General features: G+C 66.2%; 1 protein-coding gene across 3 annotated transcripts; it reads left to right on the top strand.

The window, feature by feature from the left end:
• The first annotated feature begins 358 nt into the window (after positions 1-358).
• ADCY6 (adenylate cyclase 6) lies at positions 359-24,944 on the top strand. 3 transcript variants are annotated; one of them, XM_048831521.2, is made up of 23 exons: positions 359-496; positions 3,928-4,076; positions 4,504-5,359; positions 10,299-10,448; positions 11,474-11,595; positions 11,908-12,019; positions 12,389-12,516; positions 13,004-13,162; positions 14,373-14,514; positions 14,793-14,921; positions 16,264-16,289; positions 16,585-16,732; positions 17,013-17,110; positions 17,299-17,386; positions 18,507-18,623; positions 18,965-19,123; positions 19,814-19,989; positions 21,155-21,190; positions 21,637-21,766; positions 22,326-22,589; positions 22,941-23,145; positions 23,431-23,555; positions 24,512-24,944. In XM_048831521.2, exons 3-23 carry the CDS (start codon positions 4,505-4,507, stop codon positions 24,638-24,640), a joined length of 3,498 nt encoding a protein of 1,165 aa, XP_048687478.1. In that variant the 5' UTR covers positions 359-496; positions 3,928-4,076; position 4,504; the 3' UTR covers positions 24,641-24,944. The 3 variants fall into 3 exon arrangements, with proteins under 3 accessions (XP_048687478.1, XP_048687479.1, XP_048687477.1); XM_048831522.2 differs by lacking the exon at positions 359-496 and adding an exon at positions 1,660-1,929 and having other exon boundaries at positions 13,058-13,162; XM_048831520.2 differs by lacking the exon at positions 359-496 and adding an exon at positions 1,661-1,929.
• Positions 24,945-26,394: the final 1,450 nt, after the last annotated feature.

Here is a 26,394-nt window from a genome sequence, read left to right as displayed (position 1 = left end):
TCTGGCAGGGTAGGGGGTCTAGTGGCTTAGAACATAGGCCATGGAGCCCGGACTCCTGGGTTCTATTCCCTGTTGTCTTGTGGGGAAGCCCGTTGGTTTTTCATTTTCCTGTTGGGGTCCTGAAAGGGTTAATGTCACCCACGTGGTTCCCCTGCCCTGATCCCATGCACCAGAATCTGATGCAATGGAAATTTAGGAAGGAAGGAAGGAAGGAAGGAAGGGAAAGAAATACATAAATAAATAAATAACGGCGTCCAAAGGGCCCAGCTCCGGGAATCGCTCCCGTAGCAGCCTGGCAGCTCGAAGAAGTGCATGTAAGAAGATTTTCACAGCCTTATCTGTGGAAATGCCAATCTGCACGGAGCAGGGAGTGCAGGGCGGGGGATAGCGAGGCACCGGGATGGGCTGAGCCCTAGAAATTGGTGCCAACCCCCAGAGCGACACGGCACGGCAAGGCGGAGACCTCCCGGCACCCAGGAGCTGCCGGAATTCGTCGGTAATTAATCATTAAGCCTGTCTCCCGCGAGGATCTGGGCTGGATTCAGGCTCTAGGGCCAGGCTGCTGCATGCAGGCCTCATTAATGCCGGGGCAGATCCGGAGCAGTGCAGGGGAGCAGAACCAGGCCGGTTTCCCTCTGACCTGCACGACTAGGACCGAGTTAATAAATAACAGCTCCACACTGGGGAGCCAGGACTGGGAGCAGGGCGCTGCCCCAGAACTAGGGCACCCTCCCCGAGGCGTTCCCCAAAGACTGGCTTCATGCCTGGGGAACAAGGTGGGCCCTTGCTCCATGGATATTACAGGGGTGCATTCACCTGGGGATGGGGGCTGTTATAGGGTTCCCCTGTTTGGGGCAGGGGGCCCATCAGTGGGTTAGATCCTGACACTGTATATTACAGGGGTCTTCTGGGTTGTGGGCATGGGGGTTATTGGGGTTCTCCCATTAATAGATATAACAGAGGTCTCTGGGTTGGGGGCATGGGGGTTATGTATCTAATGCAGCACCCTAAGGACCCCGCAGGGCAGTGGGTGCGTTGGGCTCCAGTACACACCAGGTGCTGGCCCCTGTACAAACTGGGAGAGCTGATCTTTCCCTTGGCATCTCAGCTCCGCAGGGTGTTTGTGGGCTCTGTGTGCGTGTACACGTGTTGCTGGCTTGGTGCGTGTGTGTATATATATGTGTGTGTTGCTGGCTCTGTGTGTTGCTGTGTGTACACGTGTGTGTGTTGCTGGCTGGCTGTGTGTTGCGGTGTGTACACGTGTGTGTGTTGCTGGCTGTGTGTGTGTACAAGTGTGTGTAGACGTGAGTGTGTTGCTGGCTGTGTGTGTTGCTGTGTGTGTTGCTGGCTGGTTGTGTGTTGCTGTGTGTACACGTGTGTGTGTTGCTGGCTGTGTGTGTGTACAAGTGTGTGTAGACGTGAGTGCTGTGGGCGTGTTGCTGGCTGGCTGTGTGTTGCGGTGTGAACCCGTGTTGGGTTGCTGGCTGTGTGTTGCTGTGTGTACACGTGTGTGTGTTGCTGTGTGTGTGTTGCTGGCTGGTTGTGTGTTGCTCTGTGCACACGCGTGTGTGTTGCAGCCTCCGTGTGTGTGTGTGCGCGCGCCTCCCCCCAGGGAAATATTCCGCGGCCCCCGCATCCCATCGCGGCGGGGGCGGGGGGAGGCAAAAGGGCCCCTGCGCCTTTAAGGCCGCCTGGCTGGCGAGCCCCGCGCGGAGCGCACCGAGCGCCGGGAGCGGGGCGAGCGGCTGGATCCGGGCTGCAGGGCGTTTACCCCGGACAGCGACGGGAGGGCCCGGCCGGCCCAGCCCAGCCCACAGCGCCATGGAGCGCGGCCCGGCCAGCGAGTAGCCGGGGCCGGGATCAGCCCGCGGGGCCGGGGCGCTGCCTGGCTCCCCGCGGCAGCGGCATCGGCCGGGCGCAGGACGCGCGGTGAGCGGCGGGGTTCGCGGGGCGCTGCAGCCTGGGGCGGGGGCTCCGGGCCGGGCTGGGCGAGGGGCTGCCCGGGGCGGGGGCCCGCAGGGCAGGGGCGCAGGCCGCGCTGTCTGGAGAGGGGGGCGCTGGCGGGGCCCTGGCCGCAGGAGCCGGGCGAGCCCGGCGCGGGGAGGGGGCCCGGCGCGGGGAGGGGCGGTGCAGCCCGGCGGGGACACCTGCAGAGCGGGGTGGGCAGGAGCGGCTCTCCCAGGGCCGCGGGGGCCAGGGGTGTCTGCGCCCCCGGGGAAGCTCGCAGGAGCCCCGCCGCCGGGCCCCGGGGTTAATCTCGGGGGGCAGACGGGGCCGCTCTCCCCAGGACTGGCCACGGGGCCTGCGGAGTGGAGCCCGGCTGGGCCAGCCCGTTTGCGTGTCGGGGTTGGGGTGACGGGGGGGGGGGGTCATAGCTGCCTGTGTAAAACAAATAGCGGGTCTGTCCCCATAATCTCCGGACACCCTAGCGCTCCCGCCCCCCCACCCCCCAGCAGCGCTGGTTTAAGTTTTGCCCTTCATCTCTGGGCCACGCTCCGGTGCCATCAGTGGTCCTGAGCCAAGCAGGTGCAGCTGGGGTCCCTACTTGGCCGGGTGACCCCTGGGGAGCCCGGTGGCCCTGCAGGCGCCTCAGACCCCCATGCTGCAAGGCCCTGCGCCAAGAAAGGTGGGGGCTGAGGCGTAGAACCGGGATCCTGACCTGCCTGGGAGGGGCCACCGGAGGACCCCGTGCCTGGGAGTCGGGGTTCTAACCCCGGTGTCCTGGCCAGGTTCCGCTTTCCTAAAATCCCCCTGTGGGTTGTCGCTCCCTTCCTGTCCTGAGGTGTTGTATGGCTGTTAATCAGCTGCCACCTCTCATCCCAGAGGTGGCTGCATCTTGGTGCTGGGTGAAGGACCTCTGCAAGATGCTCTGAGGTCTCTGGCCGGAAGGGGGTGTCGGGGGCTGGGAGCTGTTCCCTGGGGAGGGTTGTGCCTTGTCCCCGCAGGAACGGGGAGTGATGTCATGGCGCTGATGCTGGCTCCCGGGATGTAGATAAGGGCCTTGTAGGAGGAGACGGAATAACTCTCTGAAGAGGCTGGAGCTAAATGGGCGCGCGGGCTTGGCCGCCATTCAAGACAAATAGAGTTTGAAAGCAGAAGATTATTCGAGTTTTGCTGCATATTGAATTACCCAGGCTGGGCTGGGGGAGGGGCCTTGGGGCCGCAATAAAGGGCTCTGGTGGGTGGCCCTGTCACATGCAGGGCAAGTCCCTAACAGCCCTGGGGATCGTGAGCCCGAGAAGTCCAGGGCTGGGATACCAGGGGGCTGCGGGTCGGGACTGAGGGGCACCGGTGGAGCTGGGAGTGGGGAGCCCGGGGCTGGGGTGCATGGTCAGTTTAAAACACTGGGGCAGCTCTGACATGATCAGACTCGGAGCAGGATCCTCTGCGGGGCTGGAGCCAGGCTCGTGGCCTCCTGTGGTCGCCAGGTCCCCTCACGCCACCTGTTCTCTCCCCCAGGGTGGAGTGCTGGAGTGGGAGGCAACTCTTGCTCCGTTTGAAGGGTTCCAGGGAGTTACCCACAGGGACCCCTTGCCCCAAGCTGAGATGCAGCCGCCCCTGGGCTGGGGCACAGGGGCTGTTTAACAGCCACACAGGAGTTCAGAGTGGAGTGTGAACAGAGATCCTGCGTGTGACTGAGGCTGCTGCAGGGCTGTGTGTGTGTGTGTGTGTGTGTGTGTGTTGCATCCCCTTGACTGCCTTGGGACCCCCCGGTGCTGAGCTGTGGGGATCTCTGCGCTGTGTCCCAGCCCTGGGCTGGGTGTCTGGCCAGGAGCTGGACAGTGGGGGATAGGAGGCCTGGGCAATGGTGGGGCCGTGTCTGTCTGTCTCTGCTGGTGGCTCCAGGGGGTGAGGTTGGCACAGAGGGAGGGGCTGGGGTGGCCCCTTTGTCGGTGGCTGGGATACTGAGCTTACCTCTGCTTTCAGGTGCCTGTCCCAGCCTGCCCCGTGCCCAGCTGGACGTGAGGTGGAGCCAGGTTGCTGGGCTGGGGCACTGCCCTCCTGCCGACTTGTTGGGTTAAATGCCGGCTCGTCCCATGCCAGCTCGGTGCTCCTGGCACAGAGCAGCCACCCAGGTGAGTTTTCCTGGGAGATTAAATTTGGGGAATCCTGCCCCCAGACTGTGGGTTGGAATTTGGGAGTGGGGGGAAGCAGGGCATGTACAGACCCCCTCTGTGCCAGCCCAGGGTCTTCCTGTGGGTCTCACTGCACCCCCCACAGGCAGCTTGTCTTCCTTGTGGATCCTTGGGCTGGAGTCTCCTAGCAACACCCTCCCCCTGAAGCCTCCTGCTTGTTCCCCCCCCCAACCCCTGGGTGCCCACCTGCCATATGCTCAGTGCTGGCATCTCCTGTGCCCCCTCAGTACCGATGCCCCCCACCCCTGCCTCCTGACCCTTCATCATCCCTGGGCACCGGTACCCCCCGGGTGTCCCTTTGGCACTGATGTCCCCCCCATGCCCGTCCCCCCAGGCGCTAATGCCCCCCTCTCCTTGGCGCCCACAGCATGTCGTGGTTTAGCGGCATTCTGGTGCCCAAGGTGGACGAGCGGAAGACGGCATGGGGGGAGCGCAACGGGAAGGGGCAGCGTCCGCGCTCTTCGCTCTGCAGCCCGCGCTACATGAGCTGCCTGCAGGACCCCGAGCTGGAGCGGGGCGCCCACCCGCGGGCTGGCCTGGGCCTGACCTGCTCCTGGCAGGAGGACCACTACAGCAAGAAGGGCCTGGCGGGGGGCGCCGGCGACCTGGGGCTGAAGTCGGTGGACCTGGGCTTTGAGGACGGCGAGGCCAAGGGGCCGAAGGCGGCGGAGGCGGGGGCCAGGCCGGGGGAGCGGCTGTCGGCGGGCGAGTGCTGGCAGCGCCTCCTGCAGGTTTTCCGCTCCAAGCGCTTCCAGTCGGCCAAGCTGGAGCGTCTCTACCAGCGGTACTTCTTCCAGATGAACCAGAGCAGCCTGACGGTGCTGATGGGGGTGCTGGTGCTGGTGTGCGGCGTGATGCTGCTCTTCCACTGCGCCCCCGGCGCCCCCCGGGTGCCCTACGCCGCCGCGCTGGCCGTGGCCACCGCCCTCTTCCTGGCCCTCATGGTGCTGTGCAGCCGTAGCGCCTTCCCCCAGGACTCCATGTGGGTGGTGAGCTACCTGGTGCTGGCCGCGCTGGGCGGGGTGCAGGCCCTGGGCACCCTCATGGCCGCGCCCCGCAGCGCCTCCGAGGGCGTCTGGTGGAGCGTCTTCTTCATCTACATCACCTACACCCTGCTGCCCGTCCGCATGCGGGCCGCCGTGGGGGCGGGCGCCCTGCTCTCCGCCCTGCACCTGCTCATCACCTGGCACCTCAACGCCAGCGACCCCTTCCTCTGGAAGCAGGTATGGGGGCGGGGCCTGGCTTTGCGGGCTGCGGGGGTGTTGCTCTGCTGGGGAGATGGGGCTCGAGGAGGGAATATTTGGGCTTGGGGGGGCAACTGCCCCCCACGTGTGGGCTGAGGGTGTGCCCAGCAGTGGTGGCTCCCTCCCGGCAGTGGGTTTGTGTGTGTGGTGGGGGGAGCGTCCCGACACCCGTGGGCCTGAGCCAGTCCTGCTACCGGGTCACCTGGATGCAGGACAATGGGGAGCTGGGTGTGGAGGGGGATGTTTGTCTCGGGGGGAATGATTAACCCAGAAGGACCCTGCTTCCCACTTTCATCTCTGTGCCTGGGCTCTGGGGGGGGGGGGGGGGCGGCGGCGGCGGCGGGGCCCAGCGCTGGCTTCTCTCCCCAGTGGGGCTGGTGTGAGTCCAGCCCCACTCCCGTCTGACTGGGGGCCCAGTGCCCTTCCCCCCATCCCCCAACCCATCCCGGGCAGGCTTGCCAGAGATGCCAAGGAGTGAATGGGCCACAGGGGCTGCTCCCCCGTCTCCCCACAAGGCCCCTGTGGGGCTGGGCTGAGGCTTGTGGGGGTCAAGGGGAGCGGGTGGGGAGGGCGAGGGGAACCGTGGGAGTCAGGGCCTGGTGCTAGCAGCCAGCGGCAAATCCGAGGGGTGTGTGTGTGTGTGGGGGGGTGAGTTCTGCAGTGCCCCCACCCTTAGGGGTGGGCCCCTGCTGTCTTGGGGGGGATGCTGCTCCCACACTCCCATTAGGCAGGTGGTTTCCATGGCAATACACGTGGTGGGGGGGACAGCTTCTGATTAGAACCATATGTTTCTGCAGAGTGATGCAGCCCCCCCCACCAGGGGTGTGGGGGTGAGGGGAGGGACCGTGTGGGGGGGCAAGTAAATATGGGGCCTGGAGGGGGCCAGTGGCCAGAGCTGAGGACAAGCAGCCTCTGGGCCCTTGGACCCCCAGGGCCCTGTTCCATTGCCCCATTAGCACCCCCTTGGGAAGGATGGGACCCTCAGTGTGACCTGCATGCCCCCCCACCCCAGGGCTCCTGGAATGGGGTTGTCCCCCTCCCCCCATGCTCCACTTAGACCCCAGAGCTCAGGAGTGGGGGGCCCCTGTCTGTCCTCTGTGCGGGGGAACTGGGGTTCAGGGAGGGGTGGGCTGGGGGGCTGTATGTCTTCCCATGGCTGCCCTGTCCCCAACCATAGGAGAGTTTAATCAGTCTAATCACTGATGAACGTGCCCCTTCCCCTCGGTTGTTTTCCCCAGGGAAGTTTCTCCCCCCGGCAAACCTCCCCAGGGGTGCTGGGGACAGGGAATCTGTCTGGGGGTTCGGTGTGGTCACTGAGGTTGCCGTGCCCAGCTGAGTGGGTGGATTGTCCTCGCTCTGCTGCTCACATCATGTGGTGGGGAGTTTCACAGGCCGTAGCATTTGTGAAAATCTTTTACGTGTAAATTTTAATTCTATATTCTAGTTTAATTTCATGCAGGCAAACACTGCCTCCTGCCCCATTTCACCCCCTCCCCAATTTAAGCGCTAACTCCTGTCCCCCTTTGCCACCTCTGAGCACCGCCTCCTGCTGCCCCCTTCCCCTGGGGCGGGATGTGCATAGGACCATCCCTTGTCTCCTCTCCAGGGGTGGGGGGAGGGACACAAAGCCTTCTATTGTGGGCCGGGGGTTTTCTCGGGAGGGCTAGGGGTGCACACTGGACAAAGCCCTCTATTGTGGGGGCTGGGAGGAGACTGTCTGTGGGAGGATGGGAGTGGGGCATGAGGCCCCGAGGGCAGAGGGGACAGGATGGTGGGGTGAGGGTGAGTTTCAATCCCGAGGGGGGGGGGGTGACCCTGGCCCCACCCGGAGCCAAAGGCCTCCCCTGCCCCCCAGGAGGGACCACAGAGCCCAGAACACAACTAACGGGGGGACAATGCATGATCAACATGGGCGGGGGGGGGAGGAACAGCCCCAGCCAGTGCCCCCTGCTCCGCGAAGGAGGGTCAAGGGTGGTAGACGCTGCCTGGGGGAACTCTGCTCGAGTGTCCCCCTCTGGCCTGGTGGTGGCTGGCCGGGGGCAGGCTGACGAGGGTCCCGTGGCTGTGGATGGGGTGTGGATAGACGAGGAGACGTGGGGAGCCTGGGGTGCGCTCTGGGATGCCTGGCGGCAGGGTCTCCCTCTCGCTGAGTGCCTGGCCTATGGGAGAGATGCTGGCTGGGGGCCCTGGGGTGGGACACCAGGGAGGGGTGGGTGGGGTGGGGTGGAGCATGCCTGTGTGCACCTCTGAAGGTGGCTGGGAGCCAGGCAGCTCTTGGGGCAGGGTCCCCATCACAAGCTCTAGAGGGCTGGGCCAGAGGGGCACAGGACCCACCTGTGGTACGTGAGAGAGGCTGGGGAGGGGGCTGTGGACCCCTGTCCTGGACCCGCTGCGGGCATGGGACTCGAAGCCCCTTTTGTCTGGGCATTGGGGTGGGGGTTGCTTTCACCGGATGCCAGGGTCCTGTTGCACCATCCGCCCAGACAGTTCAACCTTTCTTCATTTTCGGATCCCTAAAGGATTTTGAATGGAGGTACGGACCCTTGGGAAATCGTAGTTACGGTCTGTGGCCCCTCAGTCTCCCCAGGAGGGGCAGGTGCCGCTGACCCCGCCGGCAGGGAAGTAGAGCTCGGAGCACAGGGGGGCCTGGGGACAGTCAGGGCGTTGTGGTGCCCTGGAGCTGCTCCCCCCCCCCCCCCCCGGCCAGGTCCTCTTGTTGGCTGTACTTAGAGGATCCCACGGCCTCCTGGACTCTGTGCGGTCGCAGAGGGGAGTGAAGGAGCCACTCTCACATCTTCTCCCTGGGGGCTTTCCCCGTCCCCCTTTCTACCAGTCTAGGTCTGAACCAGCCACTCCTACGATGCGGCCAGGGCTGGGGTGGGATGTAGGAGCTGCAGCTGGGGTGTGTGAGAGAGGAAGGAGGGCCCTGAATTGGCTGAGGGGCGGGGGTGGCTTTAACATGCCCCCTTTGTGCAGGGCACTGTGGTAAATAGGAACTCCCCTTGGAAGGAATTATGGGCAGTGGGTGGGTAAGGGGTCCTGGGGGCAGTGTGCCAGCAGGGTGAGCATGCGAGGGACACAGAGCACTGGGGAGGGGTAAGTGTGCACGGCTCTCGGAGGGGGTCACACTGCAAGGGGTGCAGCGTTGGGGAGGTCCGGGGGGATGGTTTTCCTCACCTGTCCCCCGCCTGTGGGGGGTGGCACCGCGGAGCCCCCAGGAACAACCAGTCTCTGAAAATGCACCTGACAGGGCCGGTCCTGTAGTGTGTTGCGGGGAGTTGGGGCAGGGTGCCCAGGGGAGCCAACATCCCAGGGCCACGGGTGTGGGGCGGGAGGTGCTTTCACTGGCTGGCTCTTGGGAGTCCCCCTGGGGGGGGGCAGTTATTTTCGTCTGCTCTGCAGGGAGCTGCGTTCCCAGGCCCTGTTGACCGGCTGCCCGGTAGCCCTGGGGGCTGGGCTCCCCCCTCGCTCTGGGAACCTGGCACACTTTCCACGCTGCAAAGTGAACCAGTGATTTGAGTGCCTGGTGGAGGGCAGGGCCGTGCCCTGTGCAGCCACCGCGGGGGGTAGTTTGAGTGCCTGGCAGCGGGTTCTGTGGATGCGTGTCGGGGTGGGGGGCCCCGCGGGATACAAATTCCAATGTAGCAGGCAATGCCTCAATCCTTTTACTCCAGTAAAAATCCCATTTGGGGCTGGGTCAGTGCCTCTCCACAACCCCCCCCTCCCGCTCCAGGATTGGGGCCCAAACCCCAGAGTCTAGAACGGTTCATGGGGAGGGGGGTGAAAGTTACATTTCCCGGCCCCCCCCCCCCCATTGTCCTGCATGGAGCCAATCAACGGGTTCGAAAGCAAAGTGCAGCTGGTAGGGACTCGGCACTGGGGGCGGGTGGGGGGGGGAGCTGGAGTCCTGCCTCTCTGAGTCGGGGCTGTCTGGGTGTGAGGTGGGGGGTGGTCTAGACCCATCAGGCCCTGGGCTGAGGGTGGCCCCTCCCCCCGGTCCGTGGCCGGGCTGGGGCTGGCTCACAAGTTGCTGTGTTCATCTGGACGGGATGCGATTGTGCTGACCCCGCACCGCCCGGCTATAAATAGACCTGGCTGGGGGCCCTGGGGGGGAGGGGTCTGGGAGAACCATGGCAAATGTGTAGCTCCTGCTAAATCCATCTCCTCTCCCCCGTCCCCACCCCCCGCAGCTTCCTCCCGCTTCCGAAGCAGCCAGCAAGCCCTCGCTGAGAGCTCCCTGCCCCCAATGCCCCGTCCCTGCTGGGAAGAGTGGGGGGCTCGGGCCAGGCGACAGGACGGGGGTATCTGCAGGGCAGAGAAGGGCGGGGGATGGGGGTCCTGTAAATCCCACCACTGTCCCCAGCCCCATGGGTCCTGGGGATGTGGCCGGCCAGCACCCAGCAGCCCCGTGGGGATTGTGGGGTACAGTCAGCCAACCCCCAGCTCTGCCTCCCACAGTGAGTGGAGCTCTGCTGGATTGGGCTGTGCCCCGCCTTGGAGCGGGAGCAGAGAGATGTGGCGAGTTGGAGGGGCGAGCGCCTGTCACAGGTGGTGGGAAAGGGCAGCAGAGACCGGGCTTCTAGTACAGGGCACTGCTGCGAGGAAGCTTGCAGCGAAGGGAAGGTGGGAGGCACTCGCCCTGGTGCTCAGAGTATGCGGTTGTAAGGGAGCCCCTGCCCCCCTCTCGCCTTGTTAAGGGGGGCTGAGCCCCACTGCTCCAGCCCCAGATCTCTGGCGGTCACCCCTGAACCTGCCCCCTCTCCCTGCCAGCCTGCAGCCCCCCCCCGAGGTGATGGGTGGGTTGGGGGCGCTGTGTCCTGTTGGGGGGGGGGGCATGTGTTTGCAGGGAGGTGGGGTGGGGAGGGGAGGGGGGGCTTTCTGGGCTGGGGGGTCGGGACTGACCCCCTCTCGACCCCAGCTCAGCGCCAACATCCTGATCTTCCTCTGCACCAACATCATCGGGATCTGCACCCACTACCCGGCCGAGGTGTCTCAGCGCCAGGCCTTCCAGGAGACCCGCGGCTACATCCAGGCCCGGCTGCACCTGCAGCGGGAGAACCGGCAGCAGGTGGGTGGAGCGGGGGGTCAGGGCAGCAGCCCCGCACTGTGCTGGGGGGGTCGTTGACCGGCGCCGATGGGGGTTCGGCTGGGAGTCGAGGCTTATAAATGGGTCACGAGGTCTGGGGTGCTCTCGCGGGGGTGCCGTACGGCAGGCACGGGCGGGCGTTGTCCCGCTCGGCGCGGCGCTGGGCCCAGTCGCTGCGGGGGGTCAGTGCGAGGCAGGCCGGAGGACAGCAGCAGGAACGAGCCGAGGGTTCGAACCCCCGGCCTGGGAGGAACGGTTCACGCTGGGCCCTGGGAGTCTGGGGCGAGGGAGAGCCGGGGGGACCTGCGAACTCTGCAGATCCGTTGGGCTGACGGGCATCGATTGTTCTCTGCGGCCACTGAAGGGGTCTGTGGTTTGGGGGTGGGGTGACAGTGACGGGGGTGTGATTTAGGAGGTTTGGGGGTGCCAGTGATGGATGTGGTTTCGGGGGGCACAGAGGGTCTAGTTTGGGAGTGTTAGTGATTGGGGTGTGGTTTGGGGGGCACAGAGGTGTGGTTTGGGGGGTGTCAGTGATGGGGCTGGTTTGGGGGTGCAGCCCCTGGTTTGGAGGGCACAGAGGTTTGGTTCGGGGGTCTTGGTGATAGGGCTGGTTTAGGGGCATGGAGGGGTCTGGTTTGGGGTTGACAGGGCTGGTTTGGGGGGCATGAAGGGATCAGGTTTGAGGGGCACAGAGGTCTGATTTGGGGGTGGGGTTTGGGGGGCATGGGGGGCGTGGGGTTTGGGGGTGTCGGTGTGGTTTGGGGGGCGTGGGGTTTGGGGGTGTCGGTGTGGTTTGGGGGGCGTGGGGTTTGGGGGTGTCGGTGTGGTTTGGGGGACGGTGGGGAGCGTGGGGTTTGGGGGGCACGGGGTGTCGGTGTGGTTTGGGGGTGGCGGGCGTGGGGTTTGGGGGGCACGGGGGGCGTGGGGTTTGGGGGTGGCGGGTGTGTGGTTTGGGGGACGGCGGGGGGTTTGGGGGTGGCGGTGACGGGGGTGTGCTTTGGGTGCAGGAGCGCCTCCTGCTGTCGGTGCTGCCCCAGCACGTTGCCATGGAGATGAAGGAGGACATCAACACCAAGAAGGAGGACATGATGTTCCACAAGATCTACATCCAGAAGCACGACAACGTCAGGTGTGGGGGGACCCCCCCAGGCACGGGGGGGGGGGCCATGTCGGGGGGGGGGCTCCTCGGCACCTACGAGAATTGCTCTGGGTAACGGGGGCCTGGCCTGGGCGTGGGGCAGGGTTGGGGGGACCTGTGGGGCGCTGGGGGTGGGAGTGTGGGGCAGGCAGAGCTCTGCCTTGGGGATGCTTGGCTGAGGCAGTGGGTATTGGGGGGCACAGGGAAGGGGAGGTGCAGGCGCTTGGGACCCAGCCAGCTGAGGCCCGGGGGAGCGTCTGACCCGCTGGGGCCCTGTCTCTGCTCACTCTCCCTCCCCTGCAGCATCCTGTTTGCAGACATCGAGGGCTTCACCAGCCTGGCCTCCCAGTGCACGGCCCAGGAGCTGGTCATGACGCTCAACGAGCTGTTTGCACGCTTTGACAAGCTGGCCTCGGTGAGCGCTGGCATGTCTGGCCCGGCCCGGCCGTGCCCAGGCGTCGTGGGGTGCTTCGTGTTCTGGGGGGCGGCAAGCCTGGTGGCCCAGGAGGGGGTGGGGCCCTGTCTGGGGGCGGGTGGGGTCAGCAGAGAGCAGGGCAGAGGGCTGGCTGGGCGCAAGGTGGGGGGCCGACTGGGCGTGGCTGGTCGGGGACAGGCAGGAGCAGGGCGGGGGGCTGACTGGGTGTGATCGGCTGGGGGCAGGGTTGGGGGGCAGGCAGGGGTAGGGCTGGCAGGGTGGTGGGCGGGGTCTGCCCGTGGGCTGGCATCACTGGGCAGACCCCATGAGGTCCCCTCCCTTCTGAGCCCCCCTCTGTCCCTCTCCCAGGAGAACCACTGTCTGCGGATCAAGATCCTCGGTGACTGCTACTACTGTGTGTCGGGGCTGCCGGAGGCCCGGGGGGACCACGCTCACTGCTGCGTGGAGATGGGGGTCGACATGATAGAAGCCATCTCGTGAGTTGGGGGGGAGCCTCGGGCCCATCCGGAACAGCCGAGCGGCGTGCCGCTCGCATCGTCACGCCGATGTGCTTGTGCACCGCACGAGCCCCCAGCCTCCCACGTGGTACGCACAGGCACCTGCGGTGCACGCTGGCTGTTGGTGCCGGGCACGCTTGCCGTACGTGCAACACGCACCATGCCCCCGCTCCCTCCGTTGCCGCACACGCGCGACACCCAAGCCGTCTGCCCCGGGTGCTCGCTCTCCGCTCACGCGAGCGCTCCCCCTTGTGCGGCCGGCCCCGCCCCGCCCCGCCCCGCTGCTCACCAGGGGGCTGATGACTCACGTCACCTGCCCCGGGCACGTCTGTCTCTCGCCGGCCTGGCACGGGCCTGACTGGCCGTCGTTCTCTCCGGCCGCGCCTGCTCCCTCGGGCTCCGGGGCCCCCCTCCGGCGCCGCAGGGGTTGGGCGGGGCAGGTCTGACGCTGCCTCTGCCCCCCCAGGCTGGTGCGCGAGGTGACGGGGGTGAACGTGAACATGCGGGTGGGCATTCACAGCGGGCGCGTGCACTGCGGGGTGCTGGGGCTACGCAAGTGGCAGTTCGACGTCTGGTCCAACGACGTGACTTTGGCCAACCACATGGAAGCCGGAGGCAAAGCCGGGTGAGTGGGGGATGGGGGCGGGTCAGGCTGGGGCAGCCCCTAGACGGGAGCCGCCCCCCCCCGCTCTCGGGGAACAGCCTGCTCAGCGGGGGGCACTCTCCCCGCAGTCAGTGGTGGCCCCTCTGTGGCGCCAGGGGGTGCTGTGCTGCAGGGGGCAGGCGGGGGGCTCAGTGTGGTGCCCGGGGCTCAGTGGGATGCTGGGGGCAGGCGGGGGGCTCAGTGGGGCGCCAGGGGGTGCTGTGCTGCAGGGGGCAGGCGGGGGGCTCTGGGGGGCGCCCGGGGCTCAGTGGGATGCTGGGGGCAGGCGGGGGGCTCTGGGGGGCGCCCGGGGCTCAGTGGGATGCTGGGGGCAGGCGGGGGGCTCTGGGGGGTGCCTGGGGCTCAGTGGGATGCTGGGGGCAGGCGGGGGGCTCTGGGGGGTGCCTGGGGCTCAGTGGGATGCTGGGGGCAGGCGGGGGGCTCTGGGGGGCGCCCGGGGCTCAGTGGGATGCTGGAGGCAGGCGGGGGGCTCTGGGGGGTGCCTGGGGCTCAGTGGGATGCGGGGGGCAGGCGGGGGGCTCAGTGGGGCGCCCGGGGCTCAGTGGGATGCTGGGGGCAGGCGGGGGACTCAGTGGGATGTGGGGGGCAGGCGGGGGGCTCTGGGGGGTGCCCGGGGCTCAGTGGGATGCGGGGGGCAGGCGGGGGGCTCTGGGGGGCGCCTGGGGCTCAGTGGGATGCGGGGGGCAGGCGGTGGGCTCTGGGGGGCGCCTGGGGCTCAGTGGGATGCGGGGGGCAGGCGGTGGGCTCTGGGGGGCGCCTGGGGCTCAGTGGGATGCGGGGGGCAGGCGGTGGGCTCTGGGGGGCGCCTGGGGCTCAGTGGGATGCGGGGGGCAGGCGGTGGGCTCTGGGGGGCGCCTGGGGCTCAGTGGGATGCGGGGGGCAGGCGGGGGGCTCTGGGGGGCGCCTGGGGCTCAGTGGGATGCGGGGGGCAGGCGGGGGGCTCTGGGGGGCGCCTGGGGCTCAGTGCGGCACTAGGAGGCTGCACTGCAGGGGTCTCGGTAGGGGGCACTCTCCTCGCAGGGTTTAGCAGCTGCTCTGTCCTGCCTCCGCGGGTGGGGTCTCTGTCCCAGGGACTCACACCAGGGGTGCGGCAGGTTAGATGGGGAACCTGGGGGGGGTGGGACAACACACGACTCTCGGGCTCAGTGTCCTGCCCCCCCCGCCGCCCCAGGCGCATCCACATTACATGGGCAACGCTGCAGTATCTGAATGGGGACTACGAGGTGGAGCCCGGCCATGGGGGCGAGCGTAATGCCTACCTCAAGGAACACAACATCGAGACCTTCCTCATCGTGGGCTGCAGCCAGAAGCGCGTGAGTCCAGGAGCTGGGCTCAGGGTGGGGGCGATGCATCCCCGGCTCCTGGGGCAACCAGCACAGGGGGCCGCCTCCCTGGGGTGTGAGCATTCGGGGCAAGCAGCTGGGGCTGGGGGGGTGGATACTTGGGGCAGGGCAGGAGGGGTGGGGCTGACTCTCTAGTGGGTGCTGGGTGGGTGGGCACTCAGGGCGGGTGCTTGGGGCGGGGAGGGTGCTGGGTGGGGGAGGTGCCCCGGCTGTGACCCCTCACCCTGCGCCCTCCTCTCCCCGAGCAGAAGGAGGAGAAGGCCATCCTGGCCAAGCTGCAGCGGGCGCGGGCCAACTCCACGGAGGGGCTGGTGCCGCGCTGGGTGCCCGACCGCAACTTCTCCCGCACCAAGGACTCCAAGGCCTTCCGGCAGATGGTGAGTGGGGCGGGGGGTGCTGGGGGTTCTTCCTCTGCTCAGGGGCGAAGGAAGGAAGGAAGAGAGTCTCTGTAGCTGGAGTCTGGGCCTGGCCTGTTGTGTGTGTGTGTGTGGGGGGGGGGGGGGGGGGGCACATGCTGGCCAAGGGGGGTTCTTGTTGCTCTGCATGTCGGGGGTTCCCCTCACCAAGGCGGGGAGCATGTGGGAGTGGGACGGTGGCAGGGACAGGGTGTGGGGCCCCCTCCAGGGCTCACTCAGTCCTGTCTGGAGGGGGGAGCTCCCCCCACTCCTATCAGCCAGTGTGCCCCCCCTCACTCCTGCGGTTTGAATCGGGTTTCCCCAGCTCTCTTCCTGCCCCCCCCGGGGGCTGAGCGGGGCCGGGGGGGCAGTTCATCCTCATGGCGCATGTGTGGCTGGTTGCTATGGAATGGCTTGTTCGCATGGTTGCTATGCTGCAGCTTGTTGTCATGACGCCGGGCGCCCGGGCACAGCTGGGCTCTGGTGTGGCCCCGGGCGCCAGGGCCCAGTCTGCGGCGGTTCCCCAGCCGGTTGCTCTGGTTCGGTGCGTCGGCGGGGTGCCGGTCGCTATGGCGCAGTCCATCATCGGTTGCCATGGCGTGGCTCACTGTCCGCCTGGAGCGGGTTGCCATGGCGCAGCTGGACGTGGTTGCACCGCTGGTTACCATGGCGCGGTTGCCTGGCTGGGCAGTGAGGCGGGGCAGGCCATCAGGCCACGTGAGCCCGTCCCCGGGCCAAGCCATGGGGCCAGTGTCCGGAGGTGGGTAAATGGGGCCTGGGAGCCACCCGGGGACACTCCTGCTGGTCCAGCCAGGCTGTGGAGGGGGGAGGGGCAGAGCCCCTAGATTCTTCCTGCCTCACGTACCCCCTCCCCCCCTCCTCACGGGGGCTGCCCAGCTCCCTATCCATGGCAGGCAGCCTGGCCTTGTGGCTGGAGACCCGGACTCCTGGGTCCTGTCCCTGGTGCTCTGCCCCTGCTCTGCTGCGTGACCTCAGGCAAGTCCTCAGTGCCTCGGTTTCCCCTCCCACCCCCTGCCTGTACACAGCACAATGCCGAGGGGGCGGGGCACTCTGCTGAGTGGCAGCGAGAGCTGGGGAGCAAGGGTGGGGATCAGTAAGAAGGATTGGGGTGGGGCTAGTGCCTGGGGGGCTGTAGCTGGGGCCTAGGCGGGGAATTTCCCAGCCCTGCCTGTCTGGGAGCAGGAGCTCCTCACTCCCTGCCAGTGTCGTGGGGGGCAGGGACCTTGGGGGCTGCTGTGCTGCCCCCAGGAGGGGAGGAGTGATGCCCTGAATCTCCCCTAACACCCTCTCTCCCTGTCTGCAGGGCATTGAGGACACCGGCAAAGACAAGTAAGTGGACACCCCCCCTGGAGGGGTCCCCTCACTGCAGGGCCCAGGAACCGCCGGCCCGGAGTCTGGGTTGGGGCAAGTGTGCCTGGTGCAGACGGCCCCGGGCTGGGGCACGGTCCTGGCTCCATGCCAGGGGGGAAGGTGCCCCAAAGGGGGGGGAGGTCACAGCCCTGCAAAGTGCAGCAAAAGAAGGGGTGGGCTCAGGGGAGGAGGGGAGTGGGCAGCGGGAGGGCTCCTGGCATGAAGGCGGGCAGGGAGGCCAAAATGATCACACACCTCTCCCGTGACCCTGCAGCCGCAGCGCACAGGAGGCCCTGAACCCCGAGGACGAGGTGGACGAGTTCCTGGGCCGGGCCATCGACGCCCGCAGCATCGACCAGCTGCGCAAGGATCATGTCAAGAAATTCCTGCTGACCTTCCAGACGCCGGAGCTGGAGAAGAAGGTACCGGGGCCCGCTGTCCCTCCTCGCATCCTGCCCCAGAGTGGGGGCCCTCAGTTGCCCCCCTCATCCTGCCCTTCGGCCCCCAGCCCCTGCCTTGCCCCTCCTGCTCCTCCCCCATCCTCTGCACTTGCTCCCCGTCTCTGCCCGCCTCACCTCACCCCCACCGAGGGCTCAGAGAGACACCCCCCGCCCGTGCCATAACAAACTGCCCTCCCACCACAGCATGGCTGGGTCCCCTCCCCCCCCCCCGCAGCAGTAACCCTGCCCCCTCTCCCCACAGTACTCCAAGAAGGTGGACGATCGCTTTGGGGGCTACGTGGCCTGCACGCTGCTCGTCTTCTGCTTCATCTGCTTCATCCAGATTGTGATGTTCCCACGGTAAGTCCAGCCCCCAGCCCGTGCCCTCCTGCAGCGCTGGCAGCCCCCCGCCCCGCCCAGTGTGGTCCCAGAGCAGGCCTGGCTGCAGCATCTCCCCCCTGCCCCTCTTGCACCTACTGGGCCCAGGCAGCCTGCGCCACGTCGGGCCAGAGGCTGGCGGGAGGCTCACAGCGCCCCTCTCTCCGCAGCTCCCCACTGATGCTCGGTGTCTACATCAGTATCTTCGTCATCCTGGCCAACATCCTCTTCATCTGTGCTGTCTATTCCTGCATCAGCGTGAGTATCAGCTGGGGGTGTGGGCATGTGGTCTGCTCCGTCAGCATGAGTATCGGCCGCGTGTGCGTGCACACACCCTCTGCTCCTGCCTCAGCATGTCTGCCCCCTGCGTGTGCACCCCCTGCTCAGTCAGCGTGCAGGCCAGCTCCCTGAACCCAGGGGAGCGTAACGAGCTCCCTGGGGTGCTGAGCCCTCCGGAGGCTGCCTGGGGGTGGTGGTGCGGGGGGAGGGGAGGACATGCTGTGGAGGGGGTGTCACGGCGTCCCCGGGCGATGCTCTGGAACTGCTCCCCATGAAGCCAGGCAGGACTCTGGGGAAGTTCCTCTCTGGCAGCAGCCTGTCTGCAGGACACACAGCTCACCCGGCTCCACCTTCCTGGGTCTGACCTTGGAGCATTCAGCCTCCTCTGCCCCTCCGTGCGCTTCCCACAGCGAGTCCGCTCAGGCAGTGTCCTGGGGCAGCCAGAGGGTCCTGCCCCCCAACTCCGCAGTCAGACGTGACTCTCAGCCAGCCAGTAAAACAGAAGGTTTATTAGTCGACAGGAACATGGTCTAACACAGAGCTTGTAGGAGCAGAGATCAGGACCCTTCAGCTGGGTCCATTTTGGGGGGCAGTGAGCCAGACAACCACGTCTGCCCTTCACTCCTCGTCCCCAGCCAGACCCAACCTGTCTCCCCCTCCAGCCCCCCCTCCTCTGGGCTTTGTCCCTTTCCGGGGCCAGGAGGTCACCGGATTCCTTTGTTCTCCAACCCTTTAGCTCTCACCTTGCAGGGGGGAAGGGCCCAGGCCATCAGTGGCCAGGAAACAGGGTGTTGGCCATTCTCTGTGTCCAGACCCCTGCACACACCTGCCCTCTAGGGCTCTGCAACGATCATACACCCTTACCCCACCCCCTAGAGACTTAAAAACTGCCTAGGGGAAACTGAGGCACCCCCACACTATTCAGAGGAAACATTAAGAACAGTCCCACTTCGTCACAGGGGGTGCATGCAGGCGGGCCGGGGCCCTGTCCTGTTGGGGGGCAGGGCATGTGGGGAGGTGGCTCCTCTCAGGCCAGATTGATTGGGGCTGTTGTGCGAGGCCGGAACCCCTTTCTCAGCTCTTTCTTCCCCCACCCCAGCTCTTCCCCACAGCCCTGCAGCGGGTTTCCCGGAAGATTGTCCACTCCCGCACCCACAGTACCTTCATTGCCGTCTTCACCATCCTCCTCGTCTTCATCTCGGCCTTCGTCAACATGGTACAGCCCTGCGGGGGACCTGCCGGGGGGGGGCGCAGGAGAGAGTGGGAGCTGTGGGGATGGGGGACCTCACTGGGGGGGATGCAGTGTAAGGTGGTGGTGTGGGGGGGGCGTAGTACAGAGTGGGAGCTGGGGGGACCCCGCAGGAGGGACGTGAACAGCTTCTAGTTGTTCGTGTCCTGGGGGGAGGAGATAAATGACCAAGCTGGGGCACCCTAGGCACCGTCCGAGATGACCGCCCCCAAGAGACCTGTCCCTTGGCTCTGGGGTGCTGCTTTCCAAGCCCCTGCCCCTGGAGGAGGGGTCACGGGGTCCCATCACCCCCTCTGGTCTCTCCGCAGTTTGCTTGCAGCCACGTGCCCCTGCGGGACTGCGCCGCCCGCACCCTCAATGTCACACCCGAGGCCGTGGGGCCCTGCCAGCTCCATGCCCTCAACTACTCGCTGGGTTCGGACGTGCCCCCTTGTGATGGGGACATCCCGGCCTGCAACTTCCCTGAGGTGAGAGCCCCCTGGGAGCAGGGGGCAGGGAGGGACGGGGGGCCATGCAGGGGTATGGCTATGGGGGTGCTGCGAGGGCACAGTTGGGGCGGGAAGTGATGCGGGGGGAGCTGCTGGGGCGGGGGGGGAGAGTGCCCCCTCCCCCTGACCTGGTGAGGATGGGTCCTTGGGGCGGGGTACAGAGGGGGCCCCCTCAGGCTGTGGATGGGGGTGAGGATGGGAGTCTGGGGTGGGGGTGTTGGGCCCTAGAGGAGTCTCCCTGGATGTGTGGACACTACAATGTAAGCCCAGGGTTGAACTCAGGACTCAAGCCTGACAACCCCCCTCCAGTTCCGTCTACACACACAAGTGGTGCTGACCCAGGGTGCCGCGGCGGGAGCTGTGGTTCCGGCCCTGTTGCTTTGCAGTGTAGACGTGGTCCCTCTGGCCTTGTGCTCTGGGCATCAGCCAAAAGGATCCAACTTTCAGTGTCCTCTGCACAGTCCCGTTTCCCCCTCGAGCTGGGGCGAGAGCGGCTACCTTTTGGGAGGGCGCTGGGGCGGCTGGGCTGTGGGCGGCTGGCCCGGCCCCGTCTCGTGGGGTAGACCCAGCGTTCACCATTCCCACCCTGGGTTAACGCACCCGGAGGGCCCTGGCCCTGGGCTCCTGCTGCAGCATGGCTGGACCCCTGACGCCTCCCTGCCTCCCCAGTACTTTAACTACAGCATCGTGCTGAGCCTGCTGGCCTGCTCCGTCTTCCTGCACATCAGCAGCATCGGGAAGCTGGGGCTCATGCTGGCCATCGAGGGCATCTACCTGGTGCTGGCCGAGGGGCCCGAGGCGCCGCTGTTCGACAACTACGACCTGCTGGTCGTGGCCAACGCCCTGTGAGTGTCCGTCGTCGTCCGTCCCCCCCCCTTCCGTCCCCCCCCGTCCCCCCCCTTCCGCCGTCGTCGTCCGTCCCCCGGGGCCCCCTGTGATATTTCTCTGTGCACCCAGGACTGAGAGTCACCTGCCTCCAGTGAGCGGGAGCCTTGCTTGTGCGTGTCTGGTGCCAGCTCCCCGAACCCCCCACCCTGTCGCCGCCCAGACTCTCCTCTGGGCTCTCCTGTACCAGCCAATGCCCCCCAGCCCCTTCTCCCCCAGACACAGGCAGAAGCCCGCGCCAGTCTGAACGAATCAGCACAGGTCAGCCCCTCGCTCCACACCCCAGCGCTGGGATCTGAGTACGGGGGTCTCGTCAGAGTCTGGAGATGGCAGCATTCATGAGTGAGGAGAATGGAGACCAGAGGGCTGCAGATCAAAGCCAAGCCTGCTTCCTGGCCACCGACTCCACCCAGCCAGCCCTCTGTGGCCCCCCCGTCCCTCGCGGCCTTCCAGCCAAGGCTGGCTGAGGGCCCGTTTCCAGAAATGCAGTCACGCTGCCGATAGTGTCCTGGGCCAGGATCGAGGAGCATCTCCCTCGCCTGCTCCCTCTGTCCCCCAAATTCACTGTCCCCACAGTCAGGATCACCTGCCCCACCCTTGACTTAGGGTGTCAGTGACTCTCCGTGGTGGGAACTGACGTGATTAACTCGCTCGCAGACCGAGCCAGGTGAGCAAACGTCTTTCCTCTGGCAGAAACCCTGTTTGTCGGCTCTGCCCAGGCCAGCCTTTAACTTGCTCTGCTCTGCTCCGCTGACGCCCGGCATGTCTGTCTCACGAGGGCAGCAGCGGCCGGCGTGACCCGGCCTTCGTTTCACACCTCACGTGATACTCTTTAGTGACTCAGAATGTAGGGCCCAGGGTCGGGATATTCCTGTAACCCTGGCCATTGGTGGGGTTTATGGGTCACAGCCCCCCAACCCCAAGAGGGCCTGGGCTCTGCTCCCTCAGATGCCCCCAAGGGCCCAGCCAGAATCCTGGGGGTACCTTGTCCCTGTCCCTCACTGGGCCCCACCCATCTGCCACTGGGGGTTCTGGACTGTGCCCCCCACCCCGGCAGGGCCGTGGTGGTCAGCTCGCTCTTCCCCCCCCCCCCAATCTGTAACTGCTGTCTCTTCTCTCTGCTAGTCCGGCCTTCAACGAGACCCAGTGGGGCCCAGGATGGTGAGTAGGGAGGCGGGCCCAGAGGGGAGCTGGCATAAGGGGCCCTGGGGATTGGGGTGGGGCCTGGGTCAGGCGAGGGACCTGTGGGGGCATTATGTGGGGATTGGGACGGGGGATATTACGGGGATTTGGGGCCTGGGGTAGGTAAGGGGGTATTACTGGGGGGCCGGGGCAGGCAAAGGGTCTGTGTGGTATTATGGGGGGGTTGGGTCTGTGGCAGTTGAGGATTCTGGGGTCCCCCAGGCCTTTGCTGCAGTGCCCTGTGGGGTACGGATGATGGTCAGCGGGTCCCTGGCTGGGGGCAGTGAGTGCTCTGGGGATTCCCCCCCCCTCCTCCCGGCCTCGTGTGCCCTGTGGTCTCTCTGCCCGCAGCTTGGGAGGGTGGTTGCTTTGGGGTCCCCGGTGCCTTGCTGCAGCCTGACACCCCCCCCGCCCCGTGCCCCCAGCCTGGCGGAGGGGAAGGTGGCGCTGAAGTACATGACCCCTGTGATCCTGGCCGTCTTCGCCCTGGCGCTCTATTTGCACGCTCAGCAGGTGGAGTCCACGGCCCGACTTGACTTCCTCTGGAAGCTGCAGGTAAGGAAGGGCTGGGGTCCTGGGGGGTGGGGGGAGAGGTGTCTGCTTTCCCCCATGGAAGAAGGAGCTGGGGACAGGGCGTCCCTGGGGTGGGGATCTGCCCCCCACCACAAAGAGGGGTGTCCCTGGGGCGAGAGGGGCAGCATGTCCTGAAGGCTGGCACATGCCCTCGTGTTGCACGCTCGCAGGATCCTGCTCTTCTCACCCCTCGCACAAGGCTGGCCAGCCCCTTCCCCTGCTGACGCCCTTGCACGTCCTGCTCCGTGCTTGTCGGAGAACGAGAGCTGTGTGTGTGCTGGGAATGCTGGCTGCTCCCAAATCTCCCTCGGGGCAGAGCTGGGGGGCTCAGTTTGGTGCTCCACGCGCTGGAGCATTGCTGGGGAGGCCTCCGGATCGTTTCCGGTGCTGCCCCCCTCAAGGGGCAGAGCTTGGGGGGTCCCAAGGCAGGGCTGGGGGGCAGGTTGGGGGAGGAACCAGTGCCCAGGGAGGGGGGGCAGGGTGGCGCCCCCACCGGCGGGGCCAGTCTGGCAGCAGGCCCTGACGCCGGCGCCCCCCACAGGCCACGGGCGAGAAGGAGGAGATGGAGGAGCTCCAGGCCTACAACCGGCGCCTTTTGCACAACATCCTGCCCAAGGACGTGGCCGCACACTTCCTGGCACGAGAGCGCTGCAACGATGAGGTCTACTACCAGTCGTGCGAGTGCGTGGCCGTCATGTTCGCCTCCATCAGCAACTTCTCCGAGTTCTACGTGGAGCTGGAGGCCAACAACGAGGGGGTGGAGTGCCTGCGGCTGCTCAACGAGATCATCGCCGACTTTGACGAGGTGCTGGGCGGGGGGCAGCCCCCAGGGACCATGGGGGGGGGGCCGGGGGCAGCAGCAATGTGGGCTGTGGGGGGTGGCGACAATGGGGCCTCCGAGGACCCAACTCTGCCCTTGGGGGGCCACGGCTCAGGCCCAGCCCTCGGGGCGGGGTGGGTGGGGCCACAGCCCGGGAGCGGCTCATGGGGCGAGGGTCATGGCGGCAGCAGCAGGGCCCCAGTTCTGAGGGGGGACACGACCCTCCCTGGCACCCCTGGGGCAAGGGAGCACAGTGCAGGGTCCCCGAGGAGGGTCGTGCATGGAGGGGGGGGGACGCCCAGCCCCCCCTGTAGCTGCTGCCCCCTCCCCTGTCAGATCATCAGCGAGACGCAGTACCGGCAGCTGGAGAAGATCAAGACGATCGGCAGCACCTACATGGCGGCCTCGGGGCTGAACGACAGCACATACGACCGGGAGGGCCGGACGCACATCACCGCGCTGGCCGACTACGCCATGCGCCTCATGGAGCAGATGACGTACATCAACGAGCACTCCTTCAACAACTTCCAGATGAAGATCGGTGAGCGGGGGCAGGGCCTCTGCCAGGGTGGGGGCGCGCGTGAGCCACCCCTCTCCCCAGCTCGTCACTGGCTGCTCCTGGGTGCTTCCCCGTGGACGCGCAAGAGAGTAGGCATGTCCATGCGTGTGCAAGGACACGCTATCGTGTGTGCAAACGATCATGTGAACACGCTCCCTGCCCTCCTGAGCCCACCGCCCGCGCAGGCTCCTGGGACGTGGGGGCTGAGCCAGATGGGCTGGGGGGAGCCCGGGGCCATGAGCTCTGACCCTCCCTCTCTCCCTGCAGGGCTGAACATCGGGCCGGTGGTAGCGGGTGTCATCGGGGCCCGGAAGCCCCAGTACGACATCTGGGGGAACACTGTGAACGTCTCCAGCCGCATGGACAGCACGGGGGTCCCTGACCGCATCCAGGTGAGAGCTGAGCCGGTCCTGGAGCCCGGCTGCCATCCCGCCCTGGACCATAGCGTCCGGGTCGTTCCCGGCCAGCTGTGTGAGTGCAGCAGGGCTGGTGGGGAGGCAGGGTCCGGGAACGTTTTCGGGGAAGGGGGGAATTTTCCAGCCTGCCGGGGTGGGGGTGGGGCATCACTCGGTACCTGCAGAGGGAGAAGCCAGCCAGAGGGGGATAGTACTGACTCCCGACCCCCCCACCCCGACCCCCTCCAAACACTAGTGGGGGAAGGGGCAGGACTGAGCCGCTGCAGATGTGCTGGTGCATTCTGGGTGTCCCTGATGCGATGGGAGGCCTGCGCTGTGGGATCCTTGGCCCCGTTTTCCAAGGGAGGCCGGGCCTGGCCCAGGTTCTAGAGCCAGAACCCAGGTGTCCAGCATACAAGCGGGAGCCAGGACTCACCAGCGGGGCAGTGAAGGACCCCCCCCCCCCCACCTGAGGCACTAGGGTGCTGAGCACAACCCACAGGGGTCCCCCATCCCCATGGAGTCCCCTCCGCCCCCCCCCGCGATTGGCCTCAGGCCGTTACCGCCTGAGTGGAGTTGGAGTCCAGGGATCCCCCAGGTCCCACTCGGCCCCCACAGCCCAGCTCGTGGCCTCGGGCGGGGGAGAGCGGTGACCTTTCAGGAGCTGGAGACTGAGGTCAACTTGCCCGCTCGGAGCGTGGCCCCGCCTGGGGGAGCGGAGGCGGCTAGCTGCCCCACAGGGCTAGGAGCCAAAGGGCCCAGGGTCACTAGCAAAGGCAAACCCTTAGCATGGCAGGTGGGTCTGAGCCTCCCCCTGGGACCGCGGGGGAGCTGATACGCTGGTGTGTGATGTCTCTCTGCCCAGGGTAGCCGAGGGCACCGTTCTGCCCGGGCCCCCTATGGGGTCCTGGTCTCATTGTCTGCTCTCTCTTCTTCTCCTCTTCCTCCCGCAGGTGACAACTGACCTGTACCAGGTGCTGGCGGCCAAGGGCTACCAACTGGAGTGCCGGGGGCTGGTCAAGGTCAAGGGCAAAGGGGAGATGACCACCTACTTTCTGAACGCCGGCCCGCCCCGCAGTTAGCGCCAGCCGCGGCCTTTGGCGAGAAGGACCCAGCGTGCCAGAGGGGCTGGACAGGGCTGACGCAGGTCAGGCCTGGGCCAGGCTGAGCCGAGCTATTGGGAACCAACCCAGCCTGGATGCCCCCCTGGCCTTGGGTCCATTTCATTTGTGGGGTCTTGTAAATGGCTCCAAATTTCAACACCAAACCGAAGAGGGAAAGGGCTGCCGCCCTGAGCCAGCTGGGGAGGTCTGCACCACCAGGCCTGTGTGGCAGGGCGGGGCGTTGGAGGGCCCCCCCCCCGGGGGCATTGAAGAAATATTTTTACAGCAGACTTTTTATTTATTTATTGAGCTCCAGAGCCAGCATGTTGGGGGGGCTGCCCAGGGCGCTCCATGCTGGGGCTGGCCCCGGGCCCCTCTCTTCCTTTCCAGTGACTGACAATGATCCTGGGGAAGACAAACCTGCCCCCGCCCACAGTCGACCAAAGAAGAGGGCTGTGGGGGGGTGCCTGTTGGCTGGGCAGGGGACCCTGCTGTTGTCTGAGCACTTGCCTGCCTGTGCCGGGAGATGCCTTGGGGGCTGCTTGCCGTGTTTGGGGTGGAGGGGATCATCCCCTGCCGGTGGTGCTGGGGGCAGACTGGGTTGAGGGGGAGGGTTTTTAATAGATTTATATTTGAAGACTCTCTCCCCTTCACCCCCACCCGCTCGCTGTGACTTTCACCAGTTCCGAGACCCGTGCCGGGGGAAAAGCCAGGGGGGGTGGCACTGGACGGTTCTTATTTGCCAAAATTGTCTCCTGTTGCTGGGGGGGAGGCAAATGTCTCCTGGGGAGAAGGGGCTAAATGTGTGTGTGTGTGGGGGGGTTGAGTAGCTCTCAAGGGGTGGGGGCCTGTAGGTGCATGGTGGGGGGGTGGGCAGGGATTGACTCCCAGAGGTTGGTGACACCAAAGAGGACGTGTCTCTGGGTCCATGGGGCTGCGGCGGGGCTGGGGGCAGGAGCTGAGCCCCCTCCCTTGGGCATCCCCTCCCTGCTGTGCTGGGGAGGCTGGCGTGGGGGTATATGCCTGTGGGTTCCTCTGGCTGCCTGCTCCTGCCTGTCTGGGGTCAGCGCTTTCATCTGGCTTGGGACCCGGGCCTCCTTCAGTGTCTCCTGCCAGGTCTCAAAGTTGGGAGGTCTCTTCTCCAGCTGGGACCCCTCCCCACCAAAGCATTGGTACCCCCTCAGCCTCCTCCGCGGGCCAAGCTGCCCATGTGCCAAATTCCCAAGTGCCACGCAGCCCGTCCTGGCTCCGGTTCTGTTCCCCTGCCGCTCCTCCCTGCCCCTCCCTCGGGCTTGGCCCTGTGCTCCCTAACCTCCCTACATTGCTCCCCTCCCCCCATGGGCTCCTAGGCAGTAGGACCTGTTATTTAAAGAGACTGCAGCTGGCTGGTGAGCCAGATCCCCCCACCCTGAGCATGGGGGGCAGCTGCAGCTGGGAAATTTCCCCCTTAGCCTTATCTGAACAAACACTTCCCCCAGATCCCTAGGGTCACTGGTTTCTGCCACACTTGGCCTATGCCCCCAGGGAAGGTCAGTTTACAGCCTGGTCCCCAGGGGACAGGAATTCCCCAGGTGAGGTGCTGCCCCCTACCCTGTGGCTCCAGATGCAGGTGGGAGAGGGGGGGTGTCTCCCCCCTAGATAAAACTTGAAAATAAAACGTGGAGGCTCAGAATTTGCCTGGCCATGGCACTCCTGGGTCCCTGACTCCACGGAGCTGAGCCGGTGGGTGCCTG

This window comes from Caretta caretta, chromosome 20 (genome assembly GCF_965140235.1).
Source record: "Caretta caretta isolate rCarCar2 chromosome 20, rCarCar1.hap1, whole genome shotgun sequence".
Classification (NCBI taxonomy): Eukaryota; Metazoa; Chordata; order Testudines; family Cheloniidae; genus Caretta; species Caretta caretta.
Note: the sequence above shows the minus strand (reverse complement) of the source record. Positions and strands in the feature narration are given on the sequence as shown.